This window comes from Aspergillus melleus, assembly GCF_016097325.1.
Source record: "Aspergillus melleus strain CBS 546.65 chromosome Unknown contig1, whole genome shotgun sequence".
NCBI lineage: Eukaryota > Fungi > Ascomycota > Eurotiomycetes > Eurotiales > Aspergillaceae > Aspergillus > Aspergillus melleus.
Genome location: NW_025763370.1, coordinates 5,842,247 through 5,861,006, shown reverse-complemented (window position 1 = coordinate 5,861,006; position 18,760 = coordinate 5,842,247). Strand labels below are relative to the sequence as shown.

General features: G+C 50.4%; 6 protein-coding genes across 6 annotated transcripts; 3 read left to right on the top strand and 3 right to left on the bottom strand.

Annotated features, from left to right (window-relative positions):
* Nucleotides 1–781: 781 nt before the first annotated feature.
* On the bottom strand, nucleotides 782–1,279 carry LDX57_002068 (uncharacterized protein; the record flags this gene model as incomplete). The annotated part of the gene is made up of 1 exon (XM_046083712.1): nucleotides 782–1,279. The coding sequence occupies one exon, from the start codon at nucleotides 1,277–1,279 to the stop codon at nucleotides 782–784; it is 498 nt and encodes a 165-aa protein (XP_045939675.1).
* Nucleotides 1,280–2,669: 1,390 nt separating this feature from the next.
* Nucleotides 2,670–3,269, top strand: KTI12_1 (putative RNA polymerase II Elongator complex associated protein Kti12; the record flags this gene model as incomplete). Its single annotated transcript, XM_046083711.1, has 2 exons — nucleotides 2,670–2,684; nucleotides 2,766–3,269. The coding sequence occupies 2 exons, from the start codon at nucleotides 2,670–2,672 to the stop codon at nucleotides 3,267–3,269; spliced, it is 519 nt and encodes a 172-aa protein (XP_045939674.1).
* Nucleotides 3,270–4,967: 1,698 nt separating this feature from the next.
* LDX57_002066 (putative C2H2 finger domain protein) lies at nucleotides 4,968–6,732 on the bottom strand (the record flags this gene model as incomplete). Its single annotated transcript, XM_046083710.1, has 3 exons — nucleotides 4,968–5,604; nucleotides 5,666–5,935; nucleotides 5,999–6,732. 3 exons carry the CDS (start codon nucleotides 6,730–6,732, stop codon nucleotides 4,968–4,970), a joined length of 1,641 nt encoding a protein of 546 aa, XP_045939673.1.
* Nucleotides 6,733–10,163: 3,431 nt separating this feature from the next.
* LDX57_002065 (uncharacterized protein) lies at nucleotides 10,164–12,416 on the top strand. Its single transcript, XM_046083709.1, has 2 exons — nucleotides 10,164–10,805; nucleotides 10,858–12,416. Exons 1-2 carry the CDS (start codon nucleotides 10,593–10,595, stop codon nucleotides 12,397–12,399), a joined length of 1,755 nt encoding a protein of 584 aa, XP_045939672.1. The 5' UTR covers nucleotides 10,164–10,592; the 3' UTR covers nucleotides 12,400–12,416.
* Nucleotides 12,417–13,136: 720 nt separating this feature from the next.
* Nucleotides 13,137–14,084, top strand: LDX57_002064 (palmitoyl-protein thioesterase family protein; the record flags this gene model as incomplete). The annotated part of the gene is made up of 1 exon (XM_046083708.1): nucleotides 13,137–14,084. The coding sequence occupies one exon, from the start codon at nucleotides 13,137–13,139 to the stop codon at nucleotides 14,082–14,084; it is 948 nt and encodes a 315-aa protein (XP_045939671.1).
* Nucleotides 14,085–14,631: 547 nt separating this feature from the next.
* Nucleotides 14,632–18,247, bottom strand: EFR3 (uncharacterized protein; the record flags this gene model as incomplete). Its single annotated transcript, XM_046083707.1, has 2 exons — nucleotides 14,632–17,935; nucleotides 18,033–18,247. The coding sequence occupies 2 exons, from the start codon at nucleotides 18,245–18,247 to the stop codon at nucleotides 14,632–14,634; spliced, it is 3,519 nt and encodes a 1,172-aa protein (XP_045939670.1).
* Nucleotides 18,248–18,760: the final 513 nt, after the last annotated feature.

The following is an 18,760-nucleotide window of genomic DNA, read 5'->3' as shown; positions in this document are numbered from 1 at the left end:
GTCTCGAGTAGTTCCTGTTTACTTTGTACCACTTACAGTAGTTGTATTACTTTGTACAGGCTTTGGGGTGTGTCCGCAGTAGTAGTAGAATATTGAAACGGTCCTGACTGGCTGGTGGGTTATTTTGTAGGGACAGTGCCTATGATGTACAGTACATACTCCATAACTCAGTACGATGTACATATCCTGGATGAGGGCAGATAGAAAGACCTGGCAATCTGATTATTAGGATCTTCCTCGATTCGAACGATCCCCCTGGTCCGCTTATTGGTTCAAGAGAATTGATTGTCTGCATCGAGCAAGGTATAACATAGCAAGCAAACCGAGCGGAGATAATCTAGGTAATAAGTGTGAAGCAAAAGCAACGCAACACATCCAACCAAAAGAAACTGTGATCTCAAACAAGGAACTTGGATTAAGAATTAAACGCCGTTTCCCACCCCACTCGCTACGGTGAAATTAAAAAAAAAAAAGAAAAAACCCGTGTATCAAACAAGAAATCAAAGCCCAAAAAGTGCCCATATCCAGGGGTTCTTCTTCTTCGTCTTCTTCTATCCAATAACCACCACCCCTTTTCCCTCCCTTCTTTCCTTCCATCCGTTTGTTTCAATTTGCGTCATCCATCAGTCCATTCTCTCTCTTCCCCTTATCTCCCTAACCCGGAACCATCTACCCATCCATACCCATACTTATACTCATGCAACGCTGCAAAGCACACCCTGACAGCACAGCACAGTATCCTCCACGACCACCCCTCCCCTCTAAAGAGCGAGCGAGTACATCATAGCGTGACGCTCTCCAAATCCCTCATAACAACCGACATCTGCGCCCGTTTCGCCGCCTCCGCAACAAGACTAAAGTCCCTCAAGAACGGCGCCGTAGCGGTCGGCCCGCCGGCTCCCTCGATCTGATGCGGATAATGACTCGTGGAGTGTTGCAAGGCAGGAGCCGAGGTCTGGCACTCTGCCACCGCCGCTGCTGCAGCGGGCGCAAGGCCCGAAGACCCAGTCTCTGCTGTGTGTGGTTGCTGCTGCAGGTGATGCAGGGGATCGGCGGGCGCGTGATGCGGGTTGGGGTTTAGGGTTGGGTTTGTGGTGCTGACGGCGGTGGTGGTGCGGGCGGAGGTGGATGAGGAGAAGAGGAGCGGGTTTGAAGGAGGGTGCGTTGCGGTCGTTGGCGCTGTCGCTGAGGGTATCGTTGCGTATGGTGCTGTGGATGAGGCGGGTTGGTTGAAGGGATGAGGATTTGAGTCCATGTTGAGATTCATGTTCACGTTCATGGTGGGATGGATTTTTTTTTCTTTCTTCTTATCGCTGTTGGAGTGTAGCGTGGCGGAGTGTAGAATAGAGTGGGTATACGTGATATCGTAAAATTAGCCTCGTCTGTTGTTGCTGTCGCTGTCGCTGTCGCTGTCTATCGGTCTATGTCGGAGGAAAGGAAGAAAAAGAAAAGGTCTATATCGAAGACGGAGACCGTGCGGAAGAAAACTTCATAGATAGGAATGGTCTGATCGGAATCCGGTGGAGTCGCGGTTTTCGACGGCGGGTAATTTAAAAAGTATGGCGTGATGGAGAGAGAGACGGCGTGGAGAAAGTGGGAGGAGAGAGAAGGGAAAAAATGAGAGAGAAGAAAGATAGGAAAGAGGACTACGATATCGTAGACAACACGTGGGGTGGAATGCAAACCGATGACGTCCAGTAAAGCGAATGGATGACGCCGATGCAATTTAATTTAACCTTTGCGAAGGATTGAGGAGAAGCGAACTGCAAACTGCAGGCGAACAGATGCAAGTAAATAAGACACAAGAGCCGACAATCGCCGTACTTTTGTCCCTTTAAACTCAGGGGGTAATGAATCCGGAGATCCTAAGTAGATGATCGACAATTCCCCCTTCCGTCGGTCTATCACATCAATAATCACAATCTTTCCTTGCCGAAGGGGAAAAGAAAAAGATGCAATCAACGATTTTTTTTCCTTTCTTTCCTTTCTTCCAGAAGGAAATTTCTCCCGCGAGGCCGACAATTACCCGGTCCGGTAATATTGTAACACAGGCGTACCTCCACCATCTCCACGCGGGGATTGCGCCCTGACGCAGGTACACCGCCCGTATCGTCGTACAGAGTCTGGTAAGGAACTCTCCGGCTGCCGAGGCTGAGGACCCGCCACGTGATCTCATGTGACTCCCGGCCTGGGCCCGGCGCTAGACCCGATGGGAACATCAACTACCCCCCACCATTGTGATCATCATCGCCAATGCCCCTCTACGACCAGCTCCAACACCATGCCGGTACGCTCTCGCCCTTGTCCCTTACTCTTCAATCATTGAACCTCACTGACCTTCAGCCTAAGCCAACCAGCTCATAATCCTCACCGGCTTCCCCTGCTCAGGCCTCGCCCATCGCGCCCAGTAACTCGCTTCCGCGCTCCAATCCATCCAAACCAGCATCCCCGCCTCCAAACCGCGATACAAGATCAACATCGTCCCAACGTACGGTGCGTCCCACCCAAGAGCCGCATACGACCACGCGCGCACCGAAAAAGAGGCGCGCGGCGTCGCGTACACCCGGGCGAAATGACTTCTCGGTAAAGACAGCTTCGTGATTCTAGATGGATTGGACTATATCAAGAGATATCGGTATCAGCTGTGGTGTGAGGCGAAAGCGCTATGGATGACACGCTGTGTGGTATGTTTCTAACTGTCGGGGATATAGCCCTGGTGAGGCTAGGATCGGGGATGGTAGCTGACAGATTGGATTCGGGGATAGGTTCTCGCCGGCACACCGGTTGAGCAATGCGTCGCGAACAACGAAGCGCGTGTTCATCGCCAGGAAGAACACGGCGACAAAACAGAGACGAATGAGTCGACAGCGACAACCATCCCCACAGAAACCACGGAACACTACCCTCCCGAAATCCTCCAGAACCTAATCTTCCAATATCAAGGACCCAGCACGCACAGCCGCTGGGACAAGCTTCTATTCATCGTCTCCTGGGCCGACGCAGAGCCTCCCGTTGCCGACATCTGGAGCGCTCTCACCGATATCCCTTATATCCCTTATCCATCTGTTTCCGAAACAGACAATAAGCCCTCGACCCTGGCGTCCTCATCCGCAGCAACACACATCCCCTCCACCACCTCCTCCACCGCAGCCGGTAGCAAGGCCGGATCCCTCACTACATCAACGTGGACGATAACCCCACGCGTGAAAATTCAACCGCACCAAGCAACCAATATCAACATCCTCATCCGCCCTTTACGACATGGATAAACAAACATCATCAATAGTCTCCGCCATCTGCAGAAATAGCCTTAGCAAAAGACGCAAGACGAATTAAAATCCCTGTCCAGGAAGTCTCAACCCCGATATTCATCTCAGCGCATACGGCGACCTCGTGCACAACGGATGAGTTAGTCGGCGCTGGCGTGATACCGGCATTGCCGCGATTGCAGAGATTGCGGAGACAGTGGATTTCGTTGAATAGGGCGCTATAACGTCAGGGCATATGGCGAATGCAGCGGGGGGGATTGGGTCGGGGCAGGGCGGGGACGCGTTTGTGAGGCTTTTGAATGCGGAGTCTGGTGCTGAGAGTTGTGGTTCTTCTACCTTACCGTGCCATCTCTGGTATGCATTTAGTGGATATTTTCAGCATCGTTTAGCGCAAAGGAAGGGGTGCATGTAACGAGCCTACATTTATAGATATAAATATAGAGGTCTGCATGGCAGTTGATCGGGAGATCAACCAACTAGTTACCAGGTACTCAGGTAGACAATTACGAATGATGAGCTATCTCTGTTCTCAGGCGAACATCAAATCGAGAACACGTCAATATCAGATCTACAACCATTGACTCCTACAAATCCTCACCTAATAAAAGAGAGAAGACAAGACTTTAGTGAAAAGACCACATCAAACTTTTAAAGTATATACTACACAGGCATATTCATCAAAGAGAAAAGATCCCACTTAAACCTAGATCCCACAAAAAGAACCAAAAGATAATGATAAAAAATAAAAATGTCCATAAGCCAAGATATTTTCCAACAGAAAAGACTATATCCAAAACCGAAAAAGGTAGCCAACCATCATAAAAAGGCTGGAAGGTGATATCAACAAAAAGAAGAAAAAATGGCAGCCCAAACAGCCACTTCTGTACACAAGAAAAAAGCAAACAGGATATCAACATGAAATAAACCAAACCAAACCAAAAGCCAAAATAACCCCAAAGTCCTCTAGATAATGCCCTGATATTCCCAACCCCTAACCCATGTACACGAGTGTCCTGTTCCCATCCGTTTTTCATCTGTTTTTGATTGTCATTTCTTGTCTCGGGCCACGAATGTTCTTGGACTGTGCAGTAAGCATGTCCTTGGAAGGTGGTCTTGTTGAAGATCTGGTGAGACAAGAAAGACGAAAAACAAACACAAAATATCTCCAAAATACAAAAATGTTTATACAAATCAAAGGAGGTTGTAGCAAGAAAGACAAAGCAACCTTTTAACATGAACGTGAAATCAAAAGAAAAGAAGAAAAGAAAAGCTTGAAAAAGCCATCTATCGCAGCACGATGTTTTGGATAAACCGCTGCTCCTCACAAGCGTCAACAAACAAGAAGCTTGGCTCCGGGTCTGTTGGAATTAACGATGGTCCGCAATAGCCCATGCATTGCCCCATTCGTCTTCAGGTAGTCCGCGGAGGGATGATGGTCGCGAAGACACATCATGATTGTTTGTGATGGGTGTTCCTGGTAAGCCCTGGAAGAATGAAACGTCCTTGAAATAGAAAAGTTAATCCAGTGGTGGCCCTGAGAAAGTTCATAGACTGTTTCCATGACTCTTTCACACATCATCAAGAAAGGATATCAGATTCTCACGTCTGTGATCATGAAAATCGATTTAAAAGAAAAGATCCATCCGAGCGGTCGAAAGTCTGGAAAGACTCTAAAACCGAAACTTGCTGGCATGTGATTTACGCTGAAAGGCCGTGGGTCATCTGAGCAGCAGCCTGGCTAGCTTCAATGTGGCGGTAGTTCAGGCCCAGGGTGATCAGCTCCTGAAGGCTGGCATTGACCTTCTCGTGCATGGAAGAATCCTGGGGTATGATGTTGCTCAGTTCTTCGAGAAGACGGGAACGGCAGTTGTAGTAGTTTCGCTCCGCGTTCTGCAGTCTCTGACCGTGGTGGGCAGAGGTCTGCTGGACAGCCTTCAAGGGGTTGGACTGGGACTGAGTGGAGCGAGTCCGCTTCATAGTTTGAGCGCCAGAAACACCGGCAACTCTTCTCTTGCGTCCGGCGGCTTCCTTCTTCTTGGAGGCTTGCCCGGTGGTAGGGGAAGCATCCGGCGAGCTGGGGCGCTCCGAGGAAGCGTAATCATGAACACGCCTCATGTGGTCAAAGAGGTTCCAGCGGCGGGGGAATCCATATCCGGGAACGGATCGGTCACATCCTTCAAACAAGCAAAGGTGGGGGTTGTCGCCATGGCCGTGGAATCCGTGGGCCTCACGCTCGTGACGGAACAGGCAGGCATTAGAAGAGAACTGCAACTGGGCATCCATACAGGCGGGAACCTTGCAGCGGTAGGGCTTCAGGTGGGAGTCCAGGTATTTACTGGTCATCAAGGTTAGTTTGAAATCCAGAAAGCAAATACATTTGGGTTGTTCCAACTTACTGATAGGCGCATTTCTGGGTGGTAGGGGGGTGGTTGCAGGGCTTGTCTCCAATGGCGTATGGGCAGTAGTATTTTCCATCACTGTGGGTTGGGAGAGAGTAGTAGTAGTGGTCCCGGGGATTCCGCAACTCGGCACCTTCCTTGGATCTTTGACGAAGGGGTTCCTTGACGGGAAGAGGTGGGAAAAACTCGGCATCCTGTTTGACCTGGGACTGAGACGGGGGAGTTTGCAAAGCTGGCCTACGCGCACTCTTTGAAGGTCGGATAGTCCTGTTGAACATCGTGTCAGTTTCAGTTGGCGAAACGAAACCGGACAAGTTGAGGAGGACTGACCTGTTAGGGTCTTGCTCATTGAGAGGCGGGGTGAGGGGGAACAATGGATCTCCGAGGTTAATTCCCTGGCTGCCAACGGGGGTTGAAGTTACATCCTTGAGGATGGCGTCGTCATGAGACATGAAAGATGGGTATCCGGTGTGGGAGCAGGAAGAGGTAACAGAAACATCATTGCTTGCTTCCGTCAAGGGAGGGGAAACGGGGACTGGGTGGAACATGTTGGAAGTGAAGTGGTCCATGGATGATCCGGGGTAGTTTCTGGTATCTGCCACGAGGGAGTTCCATGCATCATCGGTGTGAGAGCTGTGGCTAACTGAGTGGGCATCATCGGAAGTGCAGGACTGGGAACCAGTTTGGGCTCCGACATCATTGTCAAACGCACTGAAATCCACTAGTGAGGAGTAGTGGGTGTTGAAATCCTGGGCATGTGAGAAATCCAGTTCACTCTGGTCTCCCAAATCCTGGAGACCTGGGAATTCGGGACCAGTGTGATACATCACATCACTTGGCCCCACGGTGGAAGGCATGAGTTGCTGGGACAATGAGAAAGACAGCATTTGTACTTCCGGGGATTCTGGTTTAACTGAGGACATGACACCAGCGTCAAGTCCATCAACATCATTCACGGACCACGACTTGAGTCCGGGAGTTCCATGGCTCTGGTGTGTGCTCGAACACAGGGAGAAGTTATCCTGGCTCGAAAGTTCATCATCCGGGATCACTCTGGGGGCCATGTTTGAGATTCCTTGGACTAATTGGTTGTGCCTGGGTTGAGACATCTGATCCATGTTGTGAAGAGCGGACTGAGACAAAGAAACTTCAGGGTCGTTCTTGATCTTTGGGGACATTATATTCTTGAAGCCAGCTGGGCTGGAAGAAGAAAAAGCACTAGAAGATTTACAAGTCAGTAGGCAAACTTTTTTTTAAATTTTTGTCATCACAATAAAACACAAAATAACAATGCGTCAAAGGCCGGAAGGAGGGTCCTGAGGACTGTTAGCTTCACGAGGAAAACGCCCAAGGGTTCAAAGAATGTACCAACCACAATAGTCGTCCAAGAGAGGTAACGCAAGGGCTTGCAAATCCAGGTGCATTAAGGCAAGTTCGAGGTCCAGGGAAATAGAAGCAAAATTGGCCAGGGGAGATTGGGGTAGCAATACAAGCGAGATCAGGTCCACAACGCTTAGCTAGAAGCTACTCGCCGAAAGGGGATCCGTACAAGGCCTCAGATACCAATGGTATCTCTCATCCAGGTGTTTAGTCCCGAAGACTACAAGGAATTGATGTCGAGGCGAGAAGGGTCAGGATCAACGGAGTTCTTTTTCGTAAGTCCAGGAGTTCGTCGGGTATCACATTTTGGCTTAGTTCATATCATCATTTGTGTCCAGGGTATCAAAAGCATTGGTTCTCCAGAGTGGTATCATTAAAAAAAGGCATCCATTTGGAATCCGTCCGGCATGGTTCTATGGTATCCAGGTTTCTCAAAGGCCAAAATCCAACTTGCACTCCAGGCTTGGAGGAAGTAAAAGGGAGCAACACGAGTCCAGGTGAAGGTGGTCCAAAGAATATCGATGAGTGTGCATCATTAAACAACACTCAGAAGTGTCCGAAGTCACACAGCGGTTGCTGTGGACGGCTTTTCTCCAGGGGTATCATGCAATGAAACCGTCAAGAAACGGTGAATCCATTAATAGATCAAAAAATCCGGTTGTCCAAGGTTCCATGGTGTTCAAATCGGCAAGCAGTCGGCAATAATTCATCCAGGAAAGGTCGAGTGTCGAGACGCAGAAAGCAATGAAAGGAAACATGCACAAAAGCAAGAAAGGCACAGAGCGAAAGCAAAGAAAAGCAAGGGAACTACCTGTGATCTATCGATATTCGAAAAGTCGAATAAAGAGAAAAAGAAAACAGCAAGGCAAATCCTATCCAGGATATGGACTGAGTTCCAACGGGCAACGAGGTCTTTCTTTTCTTTTGAAGCCAAGGGAGTATGAAATCTTTCCACGATCCACGGGGTTGGACTCGGAGAAAATGAAGAAAAAAGAGAGAAGACGAGAAGCCTTAAGTAGTAGTAAGTGGAAGACGGCAGGTAGTAGCAAATAGGGCAGTAGTCAAGTGGAGCAGCAGATTTGACTGTGACAAATCTAGCAACAAGTGGAGCAGAGTCAAGAGTAGAAGGATGATGGAAGGAAATGGAATGGAAGGGTGGAGGCAGATCTGGGTATCTTGGGATGATGGAGGCTGGGGTTTGTTTCGGATTGAGATGATGAGAATGAGATGAATTGAAGAGAATGAGATGAATTGAAGAGATCGAGAAGAATGAGATCCAGAGGGGAAAGGGCGCCCTTTTAGAGTCTTTTTTCTCAGCATCAAGCCGGAGATGAGGCGTGGGGGGGCAAGGCCGACCGAGGGGAGTCCAAGCGTGTGCCGGGCTTGCATTTTGCTGCAGCCGGGATTGGCATCTAGCACGATGATTTGATCCTGCAAGACATGGCGGTGATGGTGGTGCGACCGGAGGTGGTGTTGTTTGCGTCTCTCGGCCAATAATCCCCAATCGATACTCGTCCGCTGGCCTTGACGTGGCAGCGAGTGGATGTATCACTCGCAAACACATCTAGCGGTGAGGCGCGGCCCACCCCCCGGCGCCCCCTGACTGGTCGCGATGTCCCGGGCGCGGGCTGCGGGCTTGCATCACCGGCAGGCCCAGATGATGCAAACCCGCAGCCCCCCGATGGGGCTGGCAACCACTGAGAAGCCCCGTTGATCCGCCCCGTCAATCAGCGCCCGCTAGTGCGGCCTGCCCCGCTTCCCTCGTGAAGTGCACCCTTTTGGCGCCGTCCCATCCTTTGGCTACGAGCGCAACACGTCAATTCTCCTACGTCTCGGGGAACATGTCTCCTCATCCCCTTCTGCATGCAAGCGTCGGATGGAGGGGGAGTTTTGAATTATGATACTTCATCTACATGCGCCTCATGTTGTCCAGCGATGCGTCGCGAGAGGGGAAAATGCGCAAAAGTACCCTGGACCACGCTGTCCGAGTTTCAGGAGGGAAAAGGGGCTGCATTTATCTACACATGTGCACGAATGGTTCGTGTCTTACCAGGGTGGATATGAGAAGATCCATGACGGGAAGCCCAAGTTGGGCAGCAATGCATTTTGGCAGTCTCCGTCGAACGTCTCGGGATTTTCTCGAGGGGCTGGAGTTTAATCGGGAGTTTGGAGGGGTTTGTTTTTAATTCATTTCATTTTGATTATTTTTTGGGTTCAATCTAAATTTTTCCGGTTTTTGGTTTTCAATTTTCTCTCTTTCGCCGAATTGCCCGACCTATATATTCTTCAATGCAAATGTCAGCGTAAAAATTCCGGATGATCAATCAAGCGAAAACAGGTGACAAGTACACGAGACAGGCAGGTGATATATCAGACAAAGGTGAAAGATGGTATACAGTTGTCGTTCAACGATCCGAAGACCTCAGGTGAACTATGCTTATTGGTATTATGTTCATCATAAAGATGCCAAGACCCGTGGGATGTCGAAAAAAAGAAAATAAACTGAAAATCAAAAATAGACTTACCATGATTATTAAGGAGCAAACACCGGTTTCAGCCTTCTGCCAATCGTAATTTGGCTCTGCCTGCATCAAGGCAAGATCCAACTTGATCCCAGTCACTGGCCACAATGAGTGGCTCGCGGCAACTCCGGGATGGCAGGCTGTGGTCAGGGGACCAAGTGTTGCTGAGAGGGAAGAGAAAAGAAGAAAGGGGATTTGTCCAGTGCGAAAGGCTTTTGTGTAAGCGAGGCTCACGTGATGGTTTCACAGTTTATACTGTTTGCATTCTCGGGCCGCAGGCGTTGAACCAGAACCTGAAAACATTAGTCACCTTAGCTTGGACCACTGTCCGGCCCGAGCCGTACTCGACCAACGCCGATAGCAAGCCCCATGGTTACGTAGTTAGTACTCCGTAGTTAACTACTACATGGTGCGCAGTCTAAGCCCTATAGATTCGGCGTCGAAGGTCGAGATGCTGGAAGGAATCAACGATAGACGAAACCAGGAAGAAACATGATGTTGAAAGCATGTTCTCTCATCCATCAATGTGATCCCTACTGGGGAGTTTCATGTACAGTACATACAACTCTGATCGCTTGCCTAACTGCCAATGTCGCCCAATGCCATCTTATGATTATCTACGTTGGGCAATCGCCAGGAACCAAGACCTAGGGCCCCCAAAGCTAGGTAGCTTCCTTCAGGCTTCTAGACACCTGGATAACGACGTTTGCCGATTGTAGGCCATTATGAGAATAAGCGATCGCTTACTTTGGTCGGATAGTATCAGCATCTTACTCTTCCAGTGTCACGCAACGCCATAACATACGCCATTAGGTCTCTCTCAGGCTTCGAGTAACATTGTGTCGCTCTTGCTACGACATTGGTGCCATATATTGAGTACTCTTGGAGGCCGTGGTGTCGTACCTTATTAGGACAATCACATGACACTTCCATTGTCACGAGCAGAGAACCTCTCGAGGATCCCGATCATCCGAAACCTCTTCTAATTGTCCCGTTGAGTCTTCTTTGATTTAGAAACGGTCATGAATTGGACAGGAGGCCATCTTCACAGACATTCCAACAATAGTCGCAATGCAAACTCTAAGAATCGAAGGAGAGACACTCAACAGTTCCGATCCAAGATAACCAAAGATTCGAATTGGTCCCCATTCTCCTGCTTGCCAAGCTCAACAGTTGCCAGGGAGGTGGACGAAGAACAGGCGGAAATAACTTGCAATGATGACCCGACTCAAGCAGTGAGCGTACTCTAGCAATTGATGCTGTGCTCCCGCTAATCAGAGGTCTCAGTCTAGTGCTAGGCGTTTGCATTTACCATCCCATCAATACGGAGATCCACCCCTCGAATCCTCTCGACAGTCGCAGCCAGTCAGCCGATTAGACCGCATCAAGCACCAGCTATTGAATGAGAAAGATTGGGCCGCGGTCGCTGTCACCAAACCTCTCGAGGTCGCATTCACACGAGCTGAGGAGATTGAGAAATTTGGAAAAAGAAGAAAGCTTACAGAGGCCGATCGGAAAAGACTGGCGGATTCTGAGAACATTGTGTCCTGGACAGAACCGCCGTTCCACAAGACTGGTGGTGGGAGAGATACACCATCCGAACTGAGAACGATCAAAAACCTCAACATCACAATTAACGGGCGCAAAGTGCCGGCGGAGAGCTTGCCTTCGGAAAGCAGTAGTCTTCAAGCAAACAAATCATCTCAGTCGATGCTTTTGGATCATGAATCAGCATGCGCGGGAAAGCCCGAAACAGCGTATTTATCCAGCGTTCGAAACGGCGAAGGAAGCATTCTTGGGCAGGGCTCCGAGGTTCTCAGCAACCCAGATCAATCGCCATTGTGCCGTAAAGCTGTTATGGATACAAGCTCTGGACCGCAGAATGGAATCCCAGATGTTGTAAAGAAAACTTCTGCCGACGAAGTGTCAGCTGTTGAGCAAAACTCATCACACAGTAACCAGAACGATAGCTCCGCTAGTGGGTTTCAATCATTGTTTAACAGAAGGAGATTCACCCTTGATGATCAGGTCGATCAGATGATTGCCGAGAATGAGCGGAGGCTGCATGCCACCAACAGGGTGAACAGATCCGCCAATGAGTTTAACCAGGAACGACAGGGAAGTTCCTACCACGATTCCATATTCTCCCCGAAAACAATGAAGGGGTTGAATTGCTATCTACGTAGGACAACACATCATCTGGAAGAGAATCAGGTGCCTTCGAATGCTGGTTGCAATGATCAAGCCCTCGGATCATTTCATGATATACGAGCTCTACACGGACCGACTCATCGCGAGGAGAACAACAGCCCAATATTGCTTAAATCTCATGGAACTAATATCACTCTGTCCTCTCCTGAAGAGTTGGACCCACCCACATCACCGACGAAGATTTTTGGACAACCAGTTGTGCTTGGCGATAACGCAATGCGATCGTCATGGAATACGGATCCTAATACATCAGTTCCAAACAGCTCAGCCAGAAAGCTAAATGCAGCGGACATAGGCTCTAGTCAGTTCAAATCCTCTCTCATGACTCACATCGACTTATCGCAAGATTCGGACGCTCAAAACCAAATCATGCTCCAAACTCAAAGACCAAACTACAGGTATGGTAATGCCTTCTTGATCCAAAAGCCAAGGACCATGCTTCATTCGCCGGCTGCCCTGCTCGAAGGCTTCCTCCAATATGATCAAAATACCTTCGGGCAAGGCGACAAGCAGGCAGAATTGTTGGTACCGACCGTAGGTTATCGGGACAACCAGCCTAGTATTGAGCGGTTCTATACCAAACGGACATCATCATCCGATACGCTCTCATTGAAGTAGGAATTTCGATTCTACTTTTACCTAGTTCTTTACAATCATTGATCCTACTTCTTTTTTTTCTCGAACCTTGGGTGTCATATAACACCGTCACCAATCTCTCCATGCAATAGTATACAAAAATGTCGGATAAGGCTCATCGGTGGCTATAACATTATATTTTCCAGACACCTGATTCACTACAATGTAAAAAGCCTTTGCTATTTGTACTGGACTCAAGAAATATCCATTCTTAAAGCTGCCAATAGAGGTGGATTGTACTCACATGGTATTGGACTCGCTGAAACCAAAGGATAAGTATATTCTGCGTAATGTGGGAATCCGTATTGGTAGTATGGAACCGACCCGAATTTCTTTCCTAAGTTGAACATGCTCAACGAGGGATCTTTCTGCTGTCACTATATCATAGTCTTCATTACAAGAAACAGTCGCCTGACATCGGTAAATTTTAAGCTTGTGCAACCGTTTCCCCTGAGTTACCCCGGAGGACCACACTACCTACACGTACCTTCCTATCTTATCGCCGAGCCGTAGCACAACTCCCCCGTCAGGTACAACAGCCGCCCGACGATCACATGCCCAGACAACGTGATCTCACCCAAGCTCTCTACATCACAACAACAACCATCATCATCTCTCCTCATCACCACAACCCTCATCACTGTTAACATATAATCACCTCATCTCTCAGCAATCAAACTCATCATTCCAAACCCCATACACCCAACCCACTCATCCCAATGCGTCACCTCTTACCAACCCTCACCCTCCTCCCCATCCTCACCTCCTCCCTCCCAACCACCCGCGAGCTCGCCCCCCTCCCACTCGTCATCTGGCACGGCCTCGGCGATGACTTCCAGCGCGACGGCATGAAAGAAGTCGCGGCGCTCGCCGACACCACCAACCCCGGAACCTACGTGCACCTAATCCACCTCGCCGACAGCGGCGCCGGCGACCGCCAAGCCAGCTTCATCGGGGACGTGAACCTGCAAGTCGACACGGTCTGCGCCCAGCTGCAGGCCGACAACATCCTCCGCACGGCACCGGGGATCAACGCGCTCGGGTTCTCGCAAGGCGGCCAGTTCCTGCGCGCCTACGTCGAACGCTGCAACGACCCGCCCGTCCACAACCTCGTCACGCTGGGCAGCCAACACAACGGCATCGCCGAGTTCCAGGCCTGCGGCGCAAGCGACTATTTCTGCCGCGGTGGCGAGGCGCTGCTCCGGTGGGGTCGGTGGTCGAAGTTCGTGCAGGAGCGGCTCGTGCCGGCGCAATACTTCCGCGACCCCGAGGAGCTGGAGGCGTATCTCGAACATAGCAATTTCCTGGCGGACGTGAACAATGAGCGGGAATTGAAAAATGTGACGTATAAGGAGAATCTGGCGCGGTTGAATCGCTTCGCGATGTACCTGTTCGAGGAGGATCAGATGGTGCACCCGAAGGAGAGTGCGTGGTTTGCGGAGGTGAATGCCACGTCTGGGGAGGTGACGCCGTTGCGGGAACGGGAGATCTACAAGCAGGATTGGTTGGGGTTGAGGGAGTTGGATGAGAAGGGGGCGTTGGAGTTCAAGACTGTTCCTGGGGGACATATGCAGTTGTCGGAGGAGGTGCTGACGAGGTTGTTTACGGAGTACTTTGCACCGGTGGAAGTCGGTGATGTTATTACAGTCGAGAGAGAGGATCTTTAGATTGGGGATCCGTTCGGCAGATTGGGCTCTAGGGATGAGAGTCTCAGTAGTCTGTACTTTCTATGATCTTAATGTAGGTATAACTAGAGTAAAAAGGAAGCAAGGACACTCCGTACAGAATGGTATATATTGTTAACTTGTGGATTACTGCTACCACTAGATACATGTAGTCATCGCCATTGAGAAACAAGAATAAATATTTGAACAATGGTAGAATTTCAAAACATGTAGAATGAAAACACACTCGGGCGAGGCGCTGAGGAAACAGTGAAAGAAGCACAGCTTGAGAAAGATAAATGTGTACGCAGTACAGCTCTATCAACAATTGAAACAAAGAGAAGGATCGGTGAAGTGGCAAAGGATGGAGATAAGTTCTAAAACATAGGAAATGGGGGCAATATAGGGAATGGAAAGCCGAAAGATTGAAATCAAAGTAAGAGGCAGAATAAATAGATATGTGCATAAGCATCAATAAATGATAATAAAGGTCATCGGGCATTACCGAGGGAGATAATAAGAAGCGAAAAGAAAAAGCAGTCAAACTTGATCAGTAGGGAGGCCGTCCGATTCCTCCGGTGGCACTGCGTCGACCAGTTCGTGATCTGCCCACGGGCTTTCTACTCTCAGCATCCATGGGGGACAAGAAACCGCCAAGCAGCTTTTGCACATCGTTTCTGGTGGTGTCGGCATAATCCCGACCATTGGTTTTGGGGTTTTCGACGCCATCAGCAGCAGCCGCGAGACCTGTGCTAGATCGACTTTTGTGTCTGCTGAGGGATCTGCCAGATGTAGCATGGGCTCCCGTTTTCGCGCTGGCACTGGACTTCCTGCGGGGCCGCCCAGGGGCCGTTGATGGCCGCTCGGCCGATGCTAAAGAGCGTTGAGACTCATTGGGGAAACCACCGGGGATTCCGGGGATTGAAAGAGATGGTGGAATCGGCGGCACAGGTGGAATGACATCAGGGCCGGTCTCGCAAGAATGGAAGGAATACTGGGACCGACCATTCTCCGAGCCGTACGTCAAAGCCGAGGCCTTAGGTGTTTCAATGCCATCGCCTTCTAGACCCAAATGCCCGTTCTTGATGGACTGAGGTCTCACTGAGGATCCCTCGCCGTCAATTTCAGACAAAGAAAATCCGCTGACCATGCTCTCACTGCTTGAAGAGATAACACTGCTGTTAGCGGTATCCAAGCGGCCACGTAGCGGACTAAGTCTGCGTTGGCCTTCGTTGTTAACCGAAAGAACCCGCCTGAGCTCGTTCACGTGAACTGGAGACTCGCGGTTTGAGCCGTTGAGCTGGGAGCCTGACGAGTTGGGTGCACTGGTTCGTCGGACGTTTGGCAGACCTGCTGCTGCGCCCGAGATACCGTGATGAGCGGATGCCGGCGAAGCCGTAGAAGGAGAGCTGTCGCCATGGCCATTGTGGTAGATTTGACTGCGCATCGCCATGGTCCCCGACTTCGAGCCGCTGATGGACAGTGCTTCAGCTTTCTCTTTCTCGGCAGCTGCCAGACAGGACTCCCTTGACCATGCTGACAACATCTGCTCCTTGACGGTTGATGGAAGTAGGGTGGCCTTTTGGGCAGGCCCAGCAGAGGAGACCTGCGCCAGTATAGGGGTAGTGAAGTTCCGTCCAGGGGAGCTGGGTGGACTATGAGTCGCCGATAGAATGAACTCGTTATAAGCTTCCTCGAGGCGGTTGACGAGTTCCTCAATACCATAACCGAACGGTGTCAGTTCCTTAACCTGCTCCATGCCGATATTCGCCCGCTGAGAGGTCCGGTCTTGGAGTATGTCGTTGAGACTGGCTGGCGGAAGACGGATCTGCTCCACCCAAACACCATGTTTCTGTCTCTTGACAATTTCATTCATGATTTCGCCTCCAACGCGACAATTCTCCAGGTCGAACTTCTCAGTCAACGCCCACAGATACCCATACACCAAGCTAGCGATATTGACCTGGGCAATGCCGGAGCTTAGACTATCCACTGTAGTCAGGTCATCCTGGAGTTTTAGGACCATTGGAAGCCCATATCTCGCAGCATTCACGCCAAGTTTATCAACGAGGCTAACCAGAAGAAGGTGGAGAAGCATGATTTCAGATTTCTCCTGTGGACATTGAAGGGCAATGTCGTATATTGTCAAGTGAAGCAAACGGAGGAAGTTAGATTGTGCCATTATTAGAGCTCTCTCTCTCTGACCCGTGTTTGAGCTGACAGTTCGCTTTCCAGGCTTTTCGGCAATGTCGGTCAACTCGCGCTTCGGGGATTGACTGTGTTTGGCAGGCTTCTCCTTAACCTTCAGATCGTCCTGGTTGGTTTCCATTCGCAACCAAGCCAGGAACGCATCGACGTAGGCATAGCGTACGGTCCTGTTTGGCTCGCACAGCAGCCACTGTGTTCCTTCCCATACGTAGCTGCCGACACGATGTCTCGATTCCACACCAGCTGCTTCCGCAGGTTTCTTGGAATTTGCGACCAGAAGAACATTTTTGATGGCCTTGAGAGCGGTGATCTTTGCGCTGGGCGAGAAGAACATGATGTGCTTGCCTTCTCCAGGGGATCCAGGAGAGCCAGCACCTGGCCCAAAACCATCGAGCTGGGTTGGGAATGACGAGTTTGCAGTTTGCTCGTTGGAGCTGGCAGGCCGAAGACGAGTGAGAATGGCCCTTATCATATCGACAACCTGATCACCATAGTATATGTGCGTCGTAAGGTCGCCAATGCAATTCTGGAGCAAACTGAGAAGTTCTTGTTTCTTGTCCGACGGTTCACCCATGTTCTCAGAATGGCCGTTCTGTTTCTCATCAGAGGTCTCATCAGTCATCTTCTCGGTCCTCGATGGTGAGAGCAAGAAGGACATGTATTGCATGAGACCGAGCAAAACGTCAATGACACTGAGACCGATCATGTTCACCGGCGATTTCAATAATCGGTCAATCATGTACATAATCGTGAAAGGGCCATCTAGAGAGCCCTCAGTCGGCTTGAGGCCCAGCAGAAGTTCCATGGCAGCGGCCAAGATGATAAACCGGACCTGAACTGGGCACCATTTGGCGACAAGCTCAATCAAAGATGTTTCCCAGGTATCCCTAGTATTCAGCGACATTCCACGGTTATCCGTCTTCCCTTTGCGCAGAATGAAATCCAACACAACCTGGGTGGTAACTCGGATTTGACCACGGCCGCTTCCAGTGACGATTATGCGTTCCAGGCAACTAAGGGCAAGCAACCGCACGTCCATCTCCGCTTGTCTGTCCATATCCGCCGTGGTCCGAGCCGCTAATGTCGGATCCCCATCCACAGCATCGACGTTTTCGACAGTTGCGGTGCTAACTCGGCGTGGGCGCATCGTAAGATCAGCTTCTGCCTTCTCCGACTCAAGAAGCTTGTTCTCCAACGTCAGGAGCAGATCATCCTCCCCATTGTAGAGGTTCTGCAAAATGACCGGCAGTATAATCTTCAACGAGTCTCCGCCATCTGCAGCTAGTCCCGCTTCCGAGCTGATCACGCCTTTAATTGCTCGTAGTCCGGCATTTCTCCATCGAATCGCTAATTGAGGGCTCGAGGCATCTCGCGCCTGGGACGTCGTCTCGATGTCTGCGAAACTCGCGTACGTGCGCACAACCTCTCGGTATTGGCTGGCAAAGTCCTGTTCCGCGGATAAAGCGGCCATGTCCTGGTGGGAACAAAACATCTCAAAAGTCTCGATGGAATCCTCAACCATCGTTATATCGTTGGAGCGTAGGACCGTTTCGATTACCGTCATGACCGATCGTGCGTAGATGGGCAAATCGCGGGGTACTTTCTCGATCAGCGCGCTGAGGATTTGAAGCGTAACCTGCACGTTCCTGCAAACCGTATCGTGTCAGCTACCTCATCCAACACAGACCCGATCGACCCCGACTTGAACTCAATGATAATTCACATCGACTTCCTTCCACTTACCCAATTTTACGGCGCCACACATCCCGGGCGGCCCGTTTCTCGAGAAAGGCACCGACCTTGGTCAACTTGCTTCGGCGAGTGCTGGCATAGTAGAGCAGGTACGAGAGTTCGCTCGAGTTCGGTTTGACATGCTGTACACCTTTCTGATACTGAGGGTAGCACTTGAGAATCAGGACCTGGTGTTTCGGCCGGCATTTTTGGCGTACGCCCTCCATTGGCTAAATAGCCGGAGAAGGCTCCAAGTCTTCGTAATGTGGGAAAGATGGTTGAATCGCAACTACCGGAACAAGGCAGGGGCGAGCGACTGTGTGAGTAAATTTAGAAGATCCCGATCATCGGCTTAACTCCGTGGCATGGAATGCGATCTGATGTCACCGAGTCGTATTCGGGCAGAGTGGAGGGTGAAGACTGAAGAGACAAGGAGAGAACGAAAATACAGAATCTCCGGGTCAGTCGGTCAGTTAGGATTGCCACGGGGAGCGGGGTCAACCCATGGGAATCACGGTTTGCCAGTTGTGCAAAGTGGGTGGACTGCACAAGGAGTGACGGAGGCTGGATAAGGGAGGAGGGAAGACCTGGACTTCGGTGCTCTGGACGTTCCGGCGAAGTCTCCCGTCGGGAAAATCAGCCTGTCCGCCCCCCGTCAGACTTGGCGATCAACAAGACACGAAATCTCGGTCGGTGGAGCGACATTATTGGGATCGCTGCTACGGTTATTACTACCACTA

Bases quoted from the DNA above. Each gene is read 5' to 3' on its own strand.
- LDX57_002065 (XM_046083709.1), top strand. From the start codon at position 10,593: ATGAATTGGACAGGAGGCCATCTTCACAGACATTCCAACAATAGTCGC. The intron at 10,806-10,857 runs GTGAGCGTACTC...CAGAGGTCTCAG, and splicing joins ATGATGACCCGACTCAAGCA to TCTAGTGCTAGGCGTTTGCA.